Genomic DNA, 13,598 nt, shown 5'->3' with positions numbered 1-13,598 from the left:
AAATCCAGTTCTGTATTGCTGCCCACCAAATTCCACTGTAGTCTGGTGTAATTACCACTGCAGGCTGTGAAAAAATCCAACAGATTTTAATAGACTTTGGATCAGGCCTGCATTAATTCTTGGTCCCTCTTGAATATCATTCCTTGAATGATTCATTCTTTTGGGCTAGTAAAACACACAATGCCAGTGTCAGACTCCTTTGAAAGCTCAGCGCTGGCAAGAACGTTAAGACTGTGTACTCTGATCATTGCTATGCTTTGTTGGAAGTCTCTCTACTACCACATAGGTAGCACTGTTAGATCTTGCATGGTTTTACCGTCTAACAACAAGAATTTTTTAATGAATTTTGGGGGAATGTCACACTTCGGAGATATTCGCACATTCATGTGAGAGTTATATGGATTGTGTGCAGTGACCATGACATGGAATATAACACTTTTCTCTAAACATACAGCTTATTTATCCACTAAGTCTTCTTACTAGGCAATGCAAGAGCTAGTTACTAACATGCGGAATTTTCTGCTCCCTTAAATGCTTGTTAGGTGTCATCTATCACATTCAAGCTAAAAAGATAGAAATAATAGGTTTCACCTTTTACTGCAGAAATTGGCTTTGTTAGAATGAAGATCTCATTCATTGAGCTTTGTTGTTATGTTTCAAAAAGAGCACTGACTTTGACAAGTAACAAATCATAACTGGGTTTAACCAGTTCTCATCCTGGGATCTTATATATGCTTTTACTGTGGTGACTTTTTTTCCCCTCTAATGACATTAAATATGACCAGAATGACCTTCTAACACTATTAATTTGATACATTTACATGTTTTATACCAAGAAAGTGTTATTAAAGACATGTGCTACTGACTCTGTACTGATACTATTTTTGTTCTGCTGGTTGAAACATAGATAAAGGCTGGTTTCTTTTGTGTATTCAGCAATTTTCCTGAGGGAGTTGGGACCACAGACACTCATAAGAAATGGAACAATCTTCTGGGTGTGTTTTGCTCACTGTTGAGCACTATTTTTGAGAAAAGGTATATTTATTATTTTAAAGTATAACTATTTTAACTTCTCCAGACCGTGCAGTCCCACAATGCTTAAAAAAGAGCCGTGAAGGAGAACATGCAATCTGGGTTCTCGTGGCTGTAATAACAATGTTGTTTCTAGTACTCAACTCTGCTACTTAAACACCTTCAGAACTTTTTTATTAACTAACTTATTATCTGACAAACACCCTGCTACAATGGATACGAAAACTTGGATGGTGTTTACAAAGATGAGCAATTAATTGCATTGTATCACAAACATTTTGAATGTAGCTTTGAGAGCCACTTTCTGACCATTCTTCATTTTCTTTCCTTATTCAAGACACAAAATAAGATGCAAAAGAGGTATCCTCATGGGACAATTTCTTTTTTCCCTTTACTGTCTACACATTGTCTATACAATGCTAGAAAAATGTCATTTTAAGGGGATGTTTTTAGATCTATAGAATGGATTTAAAGTGGTAGTGATATTTCTTGCTTATGTTTAATGGACATATAAAAGTTTTCTCCTCTTCATTTCCCCATCCTCCTTCGCACTGAGCATTGTACTTTCTGAGAATGGTGGTAGTGTGGTGGTACAGCATGCTCAATAATAAGAAATGAGTTGAAAACGATTTATCAAAAAAAGATAAGTCTAATTTTTTGAAGCAAACCATGTTGTTTGAGTAGCCAGTATCTAAGCATGGACCATGTTGTGAATTTAAGAAAACAGTATTTGGTCTCCTGCATAGGCCCTCAGCATTCAGTTTTGCTATTCAGAGCAATTGGATTTAATTAAATGCCAGTTACGCAGTGCCACTAAGCACAAAGACTTCTATACTTGTTTTAGACGGTCTGAAGGCAAAAATTGGTGATATTTAGCAAGGATTCCACACCACTTCCCTTCCCCATCTACCCCTGTGCTTTCTCTGGTCAGTTTGTCATACTGTAATTTTACTGAAATGTTAAGGGGAAGAGTCCATATTATTTGATAGAAGCAGAGCAGGGGGGAAAATACCCGCTTCTCTTCCTTGCCCTTTAGTAAGTGAAAAAATGTTCAGCTCCATGGTCATCGGAACGGGTTTCCTCTGTTCTTGTGTGGTTCAGTTTTGATTGCTGAACCAAAACACAGCATGCACATTTCTGAGAAGCAATCAGAAAGGAGTACAATTGTTACTACTTTATCTTACTTAGAAATGCTTACTAAATAGATGTTTCTAATGCTATGGTTGCCTGAATTTTTGTGCTTTATTGAATTGTTTAATTCTATTAGGAAAGGCTCTAAGTGAAGAAATTTGATTCAAACTAGAAAACACCAATAATAAAAATTGTTTCCTCACACATTCTCTGTAATTTTTCCCTAATAACCAAACTGCTATTGCTAAAAGCTATTGCTTTTTAATGAATATTTTATTTGGTGACTTGCCTTAAAAACAGCTATCATCTGAGCCTTGTAAAAATGGGGCTTTAACTCTTGTAACACATAAACAGAAACACCTTTACATTCTTTAGGATTAGTAAATTTTATTACTGAATTTTCTACCCCCTTTCCTTGTAAGATTAATTTTAAAAAATACTATCATGAAAAAAATCATTTATGTGTTTCTTTGGATCTCCATAATTCCTTACACAAAACTCCCATTAATTGCTTGAGTAGGCACTTAAATTGGAGTTTGGTACTTTGAATGGTAGAAAGCTACGCCTAAGTAGTCTTCTTTAAAATGATAATAAATTATATTAACTCAGGAAAACCTTCATGAAAACTATCACAAGGTCCTTGGACATCCTTGGAGTTTAAATATGTTCCCAACTAGACTGCACACAGCTAAAGGAGGAAATGAGAATTGTTTTTCCTCTTTAGTCCCTGCATTACCAATTCCCAAATGAGACATGCTGCTTAAGTGGAGATAGAGACTATCATCCTTTGGAAATCTGGATCAATGCATTGGAAGCCAAACTCTTTTCCAGTGTCCCACCACTTTGACTTTTAAGATCCATTACATCTCTAAGGATTGAATGCCGCCATATTCATCAGTTTTCTTAAAGAACTACTTCAGCTAAATGAGCACAGAAATAATTCCAAAATAGACTGCTTAGAATATAAGGGTCTATAAAGGCATAAATATGCAGGATGTGATTGAACAAGTCAGTGCTTACCTGGCACTGAGCTTTTATAGTGTCTCTTCCACTACAGGGGTTTTTTTAGTTAGCTGACAGATGCTCAATAGTCTTTGTCCTGGTGACTGGGTGTGGTGGGTTGACCCTGGCTGGGGGCCAGGTACCCACCAGAGCCGCTCTATCACTCCCCTCCTTCTCTAGACAGGGAGAAAAAGTACAACAAAAGGCTTGTGGGTCAAGATAAGGACAGGGAGAGATCACTCACTAATTATCATCACGAGCAAAACAGACTGAACTGAGAGAGGGAATTCATCTAATTTATTACCAAGCAAAACAGAGTAGAGGAATGAGAAATAAAATCAAATCCTAAAACACCTCCCACCACCCCTCCCATCTTCCCAGGGTCAACTTCACTCCCGGCTTCAACCTCCTCCCCCCCCCAGGCGGCACAGGGGGACGGGGAATGGGGGTTACGGTCAGTTCATCACATGTTCTTTCTGCCGCTTCTTCATCCTCAGGGGGAGGACTCCTCTCATCGTTCCCCTGCTCCAGCGTGGGATCCCTCTCACGGGAGACAGTCCTTCACAAACTGCTCCAGCATGGGTCCCCCACGGGGTCACAAGTCCTGCCAGCAAACCTGCTCTGGCGTGGGCTCCTCTCTCCACAGGGCCACAGGTCTTGCCAGGAGCTTGCTCCAGCGTGGGCTTCCCACGGGCTCCACCTGCTCCGGCATGGGGTCCTCCACGGGCTGCAGGTGGAATCTCTACACCCCCTCATCCTTCCTCCATGGGCTGCAGGGGGACAGCCTGCCTCACCATGGTCTTCTCCAGGGGCTGCCGGGGGATCTCTGCTCCGGCGCCTGGAGCATCTCCTGCCCCTCCTTCTGCACTGGCCTTGGTGTCTGCAGAGTTTCTTACATCTTCTCACTCCTCTCTCCGGCTGCAAAAGCTCTCTCTAACTTGTTTTTTTCCCTTCTTAAATATGTTATCACAGAGGCGCTGATTGGCTTGGCCTTGGCCAGCGGTGGGTCCGTCTTGGAGCCGGCTGGCATTGGCTCTATCAGACACAGGGGAAGCTTCTAGCAGCTTCTCACAGAAGCCACCCCTGTAGCGCCCCTGCTACCAAAACCTTGCCACGCAAACCCAACACACTGGGCTTCTCTTGAAAATCTTTCTCCATGCAGATTTGTCACAGAAGGAGACCCCTGGTTGAGGACTCCTTTATTCTCCTTGTATGGAAGGCTCATAAGGTGATCTATTCAGATTTAGAACTCCTCTCTTTCCCAGCAATTTCTTGATATTTCTCTCAGTGCAAAGAGATTTTGGTTCTTATTGTCACTTCATCAGTGTCTGCTTTCTCATGCTTTGGAAGTGTAAATGGCTGAGTGTGAATCTTTCTGCCCAGACAGTAAATAAAGACTGTTAACCAATATAAGCGACCATAAGGCAAAAAGCTGTAACCACCTGTTAAGCAATATTCAAACCTGAGAGTAAAGCTTTCTCATACATTGATTCTAATATTCTACACAGATTCACATAAATTGATGATTTATGCCAGATACAGATGGATTTAACTCTTCACTGCCTTTGTCAGGGATGAGACACAGAATAATCAATCTATTTGGGATGGTAAAGGACTTGTGGATGACACTGTAATAGAATCCATAGGGGATATGATAGATGTGCATGCCTTGAAAGTTTGATCTGATTCTGGGATGTAATTGGACTTCTGTGAGCCTATCTGCTGGTTCTCAGCCAAGTGAATTCTGCTGGTATACTTGTCTTAGGAGAGTTTGTGGAAATGGAACTCTATCGAAAATCACTGTTTAATTATTCCAATGGTCTTACGGATTGTCTTTGTCCCCTAGTGTCTAGTCCCTTACTGGGACTTGTGTCAGCTAGTTGTCTTACCTGTTACCTTTTCCATTCAATAGGCTTAAAGAGAGCAATTAACAACAAATAGTCTGTAATTTGCATTCTAGCTCTTTAAATGTAAAACTGGATCCTCGAAGCAAAACTAATAGTCTTTTAACAATCACGGCAATTGGGAGAGGTGCCTGAGGACTGGCAGAAAGGAAAGGTTGCTCCTGCCTTCAGAATGTGCAAGGAGGACTACAAGGGGAACTACAAGCTGGTCAGCCTCACCTCAGTCCCTGGGAAGGTGATGGATCAGCTAATCCTGGAAACCATTGCCAGGCACATCAAGGACAAGAAGTTGATCAGGAATAGTCAACATGGATTCACAACAGCGAAGTCATGCTTGACCAACCTGACAACCTTCTATGATGAAATGACTGGCTTGGTAGACCAGAGGAGAGCAGTGGATATTGTCTATTTTGACATCAGTAAGGTTTTGGCACTGTCCCCATAGGATTCTCATAGGGAAGCTGATGAGCAGACAGTGAGGTGGATTGAAAACTGGCTAAAGTACAAGGCCCAGAGGGTGGTGATCAGTGGCAGGAAGTCTAATTGGAGCCCAGTAACTAGCAGGGTAACCCAGGGGCCAACATTGGGTCTGATCCCATTAAACATCTTCATTAATGACCAGGATGATGCAGTAGAGTGTACCCCCAGCAAGTTTGCAGACGACAGATACTGGGAGGAATGGCTGATATGACTTGTGTTGCCATCCAAAGGGACCTCAATAGGCTGGTGTCCTCCTTTCTGCTGAAAAATTCAAAGCACCAAGAGAGTGTTCCTGCAATATTCCTCACATTTCTTGACACCAGCCCTCTGTGTGAGATGCATGTCACTTAGATATCAGGAGCACGCACAAGCTTCATGGAATATTTGTATTATTTATTGGATATCTATGGAATGTACTTAGCATTTCCTCTTGACCAGATGTGAAGAGCTTCACACAAACCCTGAATCCAGGGGCGTTTGTTTGTTTCTCTGTTTTCTGCAACTCATTTTGGATGTTCTCACTCCAAATGCATTTCCATCCAGGCAAAAAATCATTTTAAAAGATCAAAAAATAATTTAAAATATTTCTCTCTTTTTGTGAGGAAAAAACATGCCCTTTCCTTTCACAAAGTGAAAACCAAAGCAAATACCCCCTCCTCCAGCCTTTAGTCTTAAGTATCAGATGTCCTTATATAACAGCATTAATTACCATTTGTTAAAAAAAAAACCCCACATTTCTATGCTTTTCCAGCATTCACTTTTTTTTTTTTTTTTGTTTCCTCAGTAATGCTCATAAGGAAATTTAAGTAATTATATGCATTCTCATAAAATACCTCCTAAACAAAAGCATAAGGCCAGATATAAGACTTTTTTTTTTGTCTCAGCTAAGCTGACAAAAGACTTCTAGTGTTAAACCACATGTTTTGCTCCTAGTGTTCATCTTTTTTTGGTAACATTTGCCCTGAAGATATGAGACAATACATGGAAAGTGAGAACCCTTTTCAGTTTAAAAAAGACACATTCTGTATTCACATTTAATGTGGGAATTATGAAGGCAGAATGGCATGCTTATTTGCATGCCAAAATTCAAATTGTTCTGGCTCTGGCTTGTATCATAACACTGCTGCGGATTCAGATATAGACACAGTTCCAAAGATGTTATTTGTTTGAATGAAGTTTTCATCTGTATATTTTGCAGCTCAGGTTTGCATGATAAAGCAGCCTAAGGACAACATGAAAGGGAAATCCTGAAAGAGCACATAGCAAAAAGCATCATTCTGAAACCATTTCCTTCTCTACAGACCTTCTATGCTGGCAGCTGACTTTGTTTTGCTTAACAGGTCAGAATATGCTAAAGACAGACCAGTTTACAGAAAGTGTAAATCTCATCAGTAATAAAGAAGACAGACAATATATGAGAAACTTACCAGAAAATATATAAATAAATACAAAATACAACAGACATTGGCAATATATCTACAAAGCTCTCATTGCTTGATTAGGTAAAATATAAAAGATCCATCCCAGCAAGGCATGCTGATGAAATTTTCTTTCATAAATGACTAGGTTTGTACTGGGACAATTAATAAGAAGCAATCTACAAAGACAGTATGAAAAAAAGGCCTTTTTTACTAGTTTGAATATCATACAAAACCTGAAGATGCCTTCTTCCTATACCTATATTTGGAAGCATAGGACCTTGCTTACCAAATCTTGAACTCTGATAACAGTATCTACTAGAACTCACGTACAATATAATGCACCAAAATAGTTCCATCTTTTAGCAAGAGAATCTGTTTCATTTACTCATGTATAAACACTGTCTTAATATAAGGATAAATCCATGAAACATTGTGCCTTAGTTTGTCCAACCACCAAAATAAATTTTGAAGAAAATGTGGGCTTTTCATTTCAGAGTGAAACATTTCAAGTTCATTCTAATGACACTCTAATTCAAAATTAAAAGTTTTTTGAGACATATTTTTAGATTTTTGAAAGAATTTAAGAAAAGTGTCATTTAAAAGTTTTTAAAAACAAAAGGTAGAGTTCCCAAATTTTTGTTTCAGATATCACTTTTTATATATAATATCACTTTTTACATTTTAATATTTTAAATCCTCTGCTGTAGTCTATTTAATATTGATGAAAAAAGCAAAAAAACCCACTTGCTTTGGTTGTCATGCTTGAAATGTGGGAGCACTGAAGAGGGATAAAGTGTTTTACCAGCGGTTTTGACTGCTGGCTGACAGCAGAGCAATTGTCCAAAACACTGGTTTTGGAAGACAGTGTGCTGCAATAGTCAGAGGTGTTTGACCCTCATACCCCTTACACGCTTCTCCTAAAAAAGGTGTGATTGATTGTTTTTTCCTCCTTATCTTAAAAATTCTTGTACCTATCCTGCCTTTTCCAGTCCCCTTGTTCTTATTCCTGTAGTGTTTATCCTATCTTACTTCCACTCTTTGGGCTTTCCCACTCTCAAATTGTCCACAAAGTAACCCTTGCTCTTTGTTTTTCCTATCTGTCATAATCTCCAGCCCTTGTCACCCTTCTTATCGTGAGGTTCTCCTATCACTTTCCAGCTGCTTGGCCACAATCTCTTGACATATTCTCCTCAAGCTCTTTGGTCAAGTTGTAGTTCACCTATTTTTTCTTCCAGTGACCTCGAGAATAACCTGGCCCAGGCACTTTGCTAGATTAGTGTTGGTCTCCTACCATGGAGACTGACTCACTTAATGGGAATGAAATTATATAGATGTTTTTCTGAAAGAACATGGAATAGACTCACGGCCCCAGTTTGGAAGCCATAAACATTAACCATCTCTTCCTTCTTTTCCTAGCTCCTGTCCGCTACTTTCAATGTGTTTTCCTAAACGGACCTAATGGATTTGGACTGCAATTTCCCACTAATCCTGCTTCAAACAAGGAAGAAAAGACTCATTCAAAGACTTCCAAGAGAAAAACAAGGAAACCAGGGCAGTAGAGAGACTGAGTCCTGTGATCATTCACATTTTGCACTTTATCTTTTCTGCTGAGGTCCACAGTAGTTACGGTGGTACTTGTCATTGCAAGAATGTGATCCACTTGGACACATGTACCTGGAAAAAGTTTCCATGGGGCAGAGGCAAAACAAGCAGTAATGAACTGTGTTTGACAAAGGTAGAAATGCAAAAGTGCCCTGTTTCTCGTGGAAAGGCTGCAATGCTAACAAAGCATTGACCTGATTGTGCGTGTGAGCGTGTGTGTGTGTGCTTTCCTGCCTCTTTTGCTGTTCTTGTTTTTCTTTACCTACCTGCTCAGCATTGAAGTGAGTCTGTTTTACATTTAATCTTATCTAGGGAGTGAAGGGTTGAATGTAGCTCTTATATCAGCAAGATTGCAAGACTACCTGCAATCCTAAATCATTTCTTCTTAACATTCAATCAAATTGCTGACAGGGAAAAGCTTCACTAAGTCATGAAAATGTGCTCTGTGACTGGTGCTATTTTTATGTCTCATTGACCAGTGTAGCCTGAAGCTCACACGTGCTCTGAGCACCTCAACATCAGTACGTTGACTCTGCAAGTCACGTTAATGATGAATATTTCTATTTAACCTGAAGCAGTAAAAGCATGGTCTGTTTGCCCTGCCTGTTGGTAAAGTACAAACTTTTCACTTTCTAAAGCCCAAAGAGAGCAGAGAAAGTGAAACAACATTGCAAAGTTGAGGAAAACCAGTGCTTTACCAACATGAAGGTCACGAGAAACAAATGAAATCGTTTTAGTACTACTACTTTTCTTCTGTGGGTAAATCAGATTGACTGGCAGCAAAGACAATGTAAATGGAGAATATACCAGCCAACCATTTGCTATTAGCATAAGTCAGATGAAAAGCTATGATGTGAGATGCCACTCATGAAGCTAAAGCAACCTAAGTTTCCAATAGGTAAGCATGCCGGTTTGATGCAATCTCAGATCAGTGAACAAAAAACAAACAAACAAAAAACCAAACAGGAGCATCTGAAATAATCTGGGTAGCTGATTTTACTAGATGAAATGCAAGGACTAAAAGACTTCCTCACAGCATACTACTGTTGATAACTTACAGAGGAGAACTGGAAGTACGTATGCCAATCCTCAACCTTCTTTTGTGTGTTTCTGTAGAAATAATGGATTTGTTGCCTTAAGAAAGAGATGGGATGGCATTTGGTCCATGTGAAGGCGCATGACTGAAAATTGGCATCTCAGTTGTCTGTACTTCTGGCAATGTAAATAATCATGCGTTTTTGCAAGCTGCTATTTGTTTGTATTTCCTTACTATATTTTCACATTTAATCTGTGAAATGTACAGCAGTAATCTTAGTTATATAGTTATCTGGTGAAGCAGCATGATGCTCTTTGTACAACCTAGCTATTTGTAGCGTCTGATCACACCGGTAACTATATACTGCTTTTTTATTTTTAGCATAGTTCAAGATAACATCAGCCCTTTCCCCCATCCCATGTCCCTGCCAACCCATTCTTACCTTAATCAAATAATTGACTCACGCGAGTTTTAGACAACTGAGTCTTTGACAGAAGACTGCAGTTCAGAAAGCTTTGCTGTTACACTGGTGGGTCAGGTTGGTACTCTGATTCCCAGTCATGGCCTGATGCAAACTGTGTTCTTGGTCTCAATGCGCTCTCAAATTGCACAGGTCCCGTGCTGCAAAAAACTCTCATTGTGACAAACTGTCTAGACAGTGGTTTCTGGAAAGAGGTAGGAACAGGTCCTGCCCTAGGAATAGCTCTTCCCACATAGGAGCATAATGCAGATAAAAGTCTTCATGGTGAATGCCTCCACTGTCACCTGTGAAATCTGCTCTGCTCTGCCAACAGAGAATATTTCATGGTAAAATGCCAGTCTTTAAGTTTCTTTCATTGGGCCTTTTTTATATTTCCAGTGACTTTTTTTTTCCTTCCCAATTTGTGATTTTGTCTATATTATTATGGATGTTATTGCCCCAGGTTTTTACTGTGAAAGCTGTCTTAAAATGAGATTACAACTTTCTGAAAATCAGTTAATTTAATTCAAGATTTTATTTAATTCAAATAATCAGGACAAAAATTTAATATACTATAAGCTGTTATTTTTTTCAGCTTCTTTTGTCAAAATAAATGTTATTCATTATAGTTAGCCTTAATCCTTTCTTCCCATTTGAGTTGGGAGATGACAAGAATGTGTTCCAAATCTCATTTCCCTAATGTTTCAATTAGGTATCTGAAAGCTTTGGAAATATAAACAATTAATATCATTTAATAAGTGCTACAAAATCAGTCATTTATTGTTGTTTCTTAATCTCAGTCACTGCCTCGAAGAACAGGAGAAACAGGTCAATTCTCAAAGGAGCAAGCATTTTTCTCTTTAAATTCACTTGGAAACATTAAAAATTACTCAAATTGCATGGGTTTACTCAACTAGCCTAAAATATTGCAAAATCATATGCTGATTGTTATCTGTTTTGGAAAATAAAGAATATAAACTTTGTTCCAGTGGCTGTGATATGTTTTCCTGTGAATCCAAAGGTGGAGGACAAGGGTTTAAATAGGGAAAGGGGGGAGGAATGGTGTGGTATTAATGTTTGTCTTTCTGTTTCCAACTATCAAAATTAGTAATTACATTTTTATGAGTTAATTTTTCCCGTGTCTGCTTTGTCCATGACAGTAATTAGTAATCAACCTGCCTGTCTTTATCTCGACCCACGAGCTTTCTTGTTCCTATTCTTCCTATTTTCTCCCCCTGAGGGGAGAAGGGAGCGAGCAGCCAAGTGGGAGCTCGGCAGTTAGCCAAGGCTAACCCACCACAGCTGGTTGGTACACAAATCATATATACCTCCTACTAAATGGCAACAAATTACTATTTGTCCCACATTTAGGGTCTCGGCACAAGACAGAACATACATAATTTCTACATTGCTGTGAAGGTTTATTCCGTTGATCCCCAACTTGAGAACTACACTGCTATCTTTTTTTATACACAGCCATTTACTACTTAGTATAGTTTAGATGCCAAATTCCCTGCAGAAAAACTCTATGACACTGCTTTAATCCAACATAACATGAGAAGCGCAATAAGCAGAGTTGCAGAGGGGTGTCTTTACCTGCCAGGTCATAGGCACTCAGGAGAGCAGCTGAAAGACTCCCCCCCTTTCCTATCTTACTTAATGCTTATTTCCACGTCAGCATCCCATGTATAATCCACTCAGTATAGTGAGAAATTCGTGAAAGGCTTACTCCCTTTGGGAGAACACGGGTTGTTTAAGCTGCTTTGGACTTAAGACAGTCAGCTGCTGACTGCCCACAGCTACATACCATCAGTTGCACTTCTTTCCAAGGATTCAAGATTTTGGAAGCCAAGAAAAAAAAGTAAAAGGATAACATGAGTAGTACTGGGAGAAGGAGAAAGTGAAGGTGTGAGGGCCTGGTAACTGACGAAATAAGAGGAGATATCAAATGCCTTATGAGAGTTCCCAGGCAGGAACTATGCATGAAAGAATAATAATTTGCTAAAGATTCAGCTTTAAGAAGGTGATATTTCTGCCACCTTTTAGTTCTCCAAAAGTAAGAAACACAAAGGCAAATGAAAATATAAAAGATGTATTATTTATAGACCTGAAAAGGTCACTAGATATCTAGCTTTCATACCATCCATTTATCCTGAGCAAAGTTCTCCAGAAATTCCCAATTAGCCAAATAGCTAAGGAGTCATATTATTCACCTGTGGGTAAAACCTCTTTATACAGAGTGTACCTCTCAATGTAGAAGTCTTAAGCCTTTCAATTAAACAATGAAATAACATGACCTTTTGTGTTTTTTCTTTTGTTTTATGGATTTCTGTGTATGCCCATTGCTTGTGATATACATCCTCAACACAACACTCTCTTCTGCAGTACTCACTCCTCAAGAACAGCGTTCGTTATTGCTGTAAATACTTCTCAGGAGTTTTCTTCTATTTCCAGTCTTGTCTTTTATTATGATAGAAATGAACACAATTTTTAGAACACAATTTTATTTTGCCTCATCCAAAAGCCCAGCAATTTAATCTACTCAGTGATGCTTCTTTTTGGAAAGGTATTGCAAAAAATACACTTTCCAGATATCACTTTTATTATGTACGGGGGAAAAGGAGTTTCTGTTTTACCAATAATTGCTAGATAAAATTTGTTTACAACTTTAAGCCTGTTTCTTTGCATAAGTTGCTTATTCTCAAAGGGAAAAATATCTTCTTGTTCAAATGACGATGTGACTCGTGTGTCCCCTTTGCTTTGGTTCTTGTTCTGCATTAAGAAAAACCTCAGTGGTCTTATTTTCTATAGATGAAAGGATACTCTGCCCACAGGCAAACTTCTTTCCAGATTTTTTTTTTACCTGAAACCTTTTCTTAATTTTCTCTCAGAATATCTAATGGTAATAAGCATGCTCATATCCTAAATCTTTGGGTTTTGTCTCAGTCACCAATAGGAAATCATACTAGGTAATATTGTCTGGTGTCTGAACCAGAAAATCATTGAACATGCTTAGTAGCAAAGATAATAAGCAGCTTCTTCCTGATGAGTGTGATATTTGCTTTTATAATTCTAAAGTTTTCTCATTTTTTGTGCAAACTTTTGCTCAGAAATACATTTATTCTCCCATCTACCCCATGCTAAGCTCCAGCTAGCAGAAAAAGCAAACATTCTTTGAAACCAAATCACCAAACTGAAAAATTGTAATTATGGCAAAGGGTAAACAGAAACACTTTAATAAGCTGCTTTCTTATTCTGCAGAGAGACATTACAACATGAAGGTCTTCTCGGTTTTGGACCTGTCAAAGAAATGGGAAAATAAAGCTGCTGACATTAATACTCCAACACACTTTCCAGCTGAATGGCAAAGATACAAATGCACAATTATTGTGCAACCCACTTTCTGTGCTTTTTTTCTTTCAGAAGGTGAACAATGCAAAGGAGGATTCTTGAGTACCATGCTGTTAAATTAGAGCTTAGCTGTAGCATTTCAATGAAGAAAAGGTGACATGAAGACAACTTGATGAGAA

General features: G+C 38.8%; 1 protein-coding gene across 1 annotated transcript in view; it reads left to right on the top strand.

Annotated features, from left to right (window-relative positions):
• The window catches only part of TRDN (triadin), a 236,761-nt gene extending 225,708 nt beyond the window's left edge, over positions 1-11,053 (top strand). The window contains exon 39 of the mRNA XM_075749995.1: positions 8,387-11,053. Within this exon, the coding sequence (XP_075606110.1) occupies positions 8,387-8,529 (143 nt within the window). The 3' untranslated portion in view covers positions 8,530-11,053. The remainder of the gene's footprint in view (positions 1-8,386) is intronic.
• The last annotated feature ends 2,545 nt before the right edge of the window (positions 11,054-13,598 follow it).

Source organism: Balearica regulorum, chromosome 3 (genome assembly GCF_011004875.1).
Source record: "Balearica regulorum gibbericeps isolate bBalReg1 chromosome 3, bBalReg1.pri, whole genome shotgun sequence".
NCBI classification, from domain to species: Eukaryota; Metazoa; Chordata; class Aves; order Gruiformes; family Gruidae; genus Balearica; species Balearica regulorum.
The sequence above is the reverse complement of the archived record's forward strand: the minus strand, read 5'-3'. Positions and strand labels throughout refer to the sequence as shown.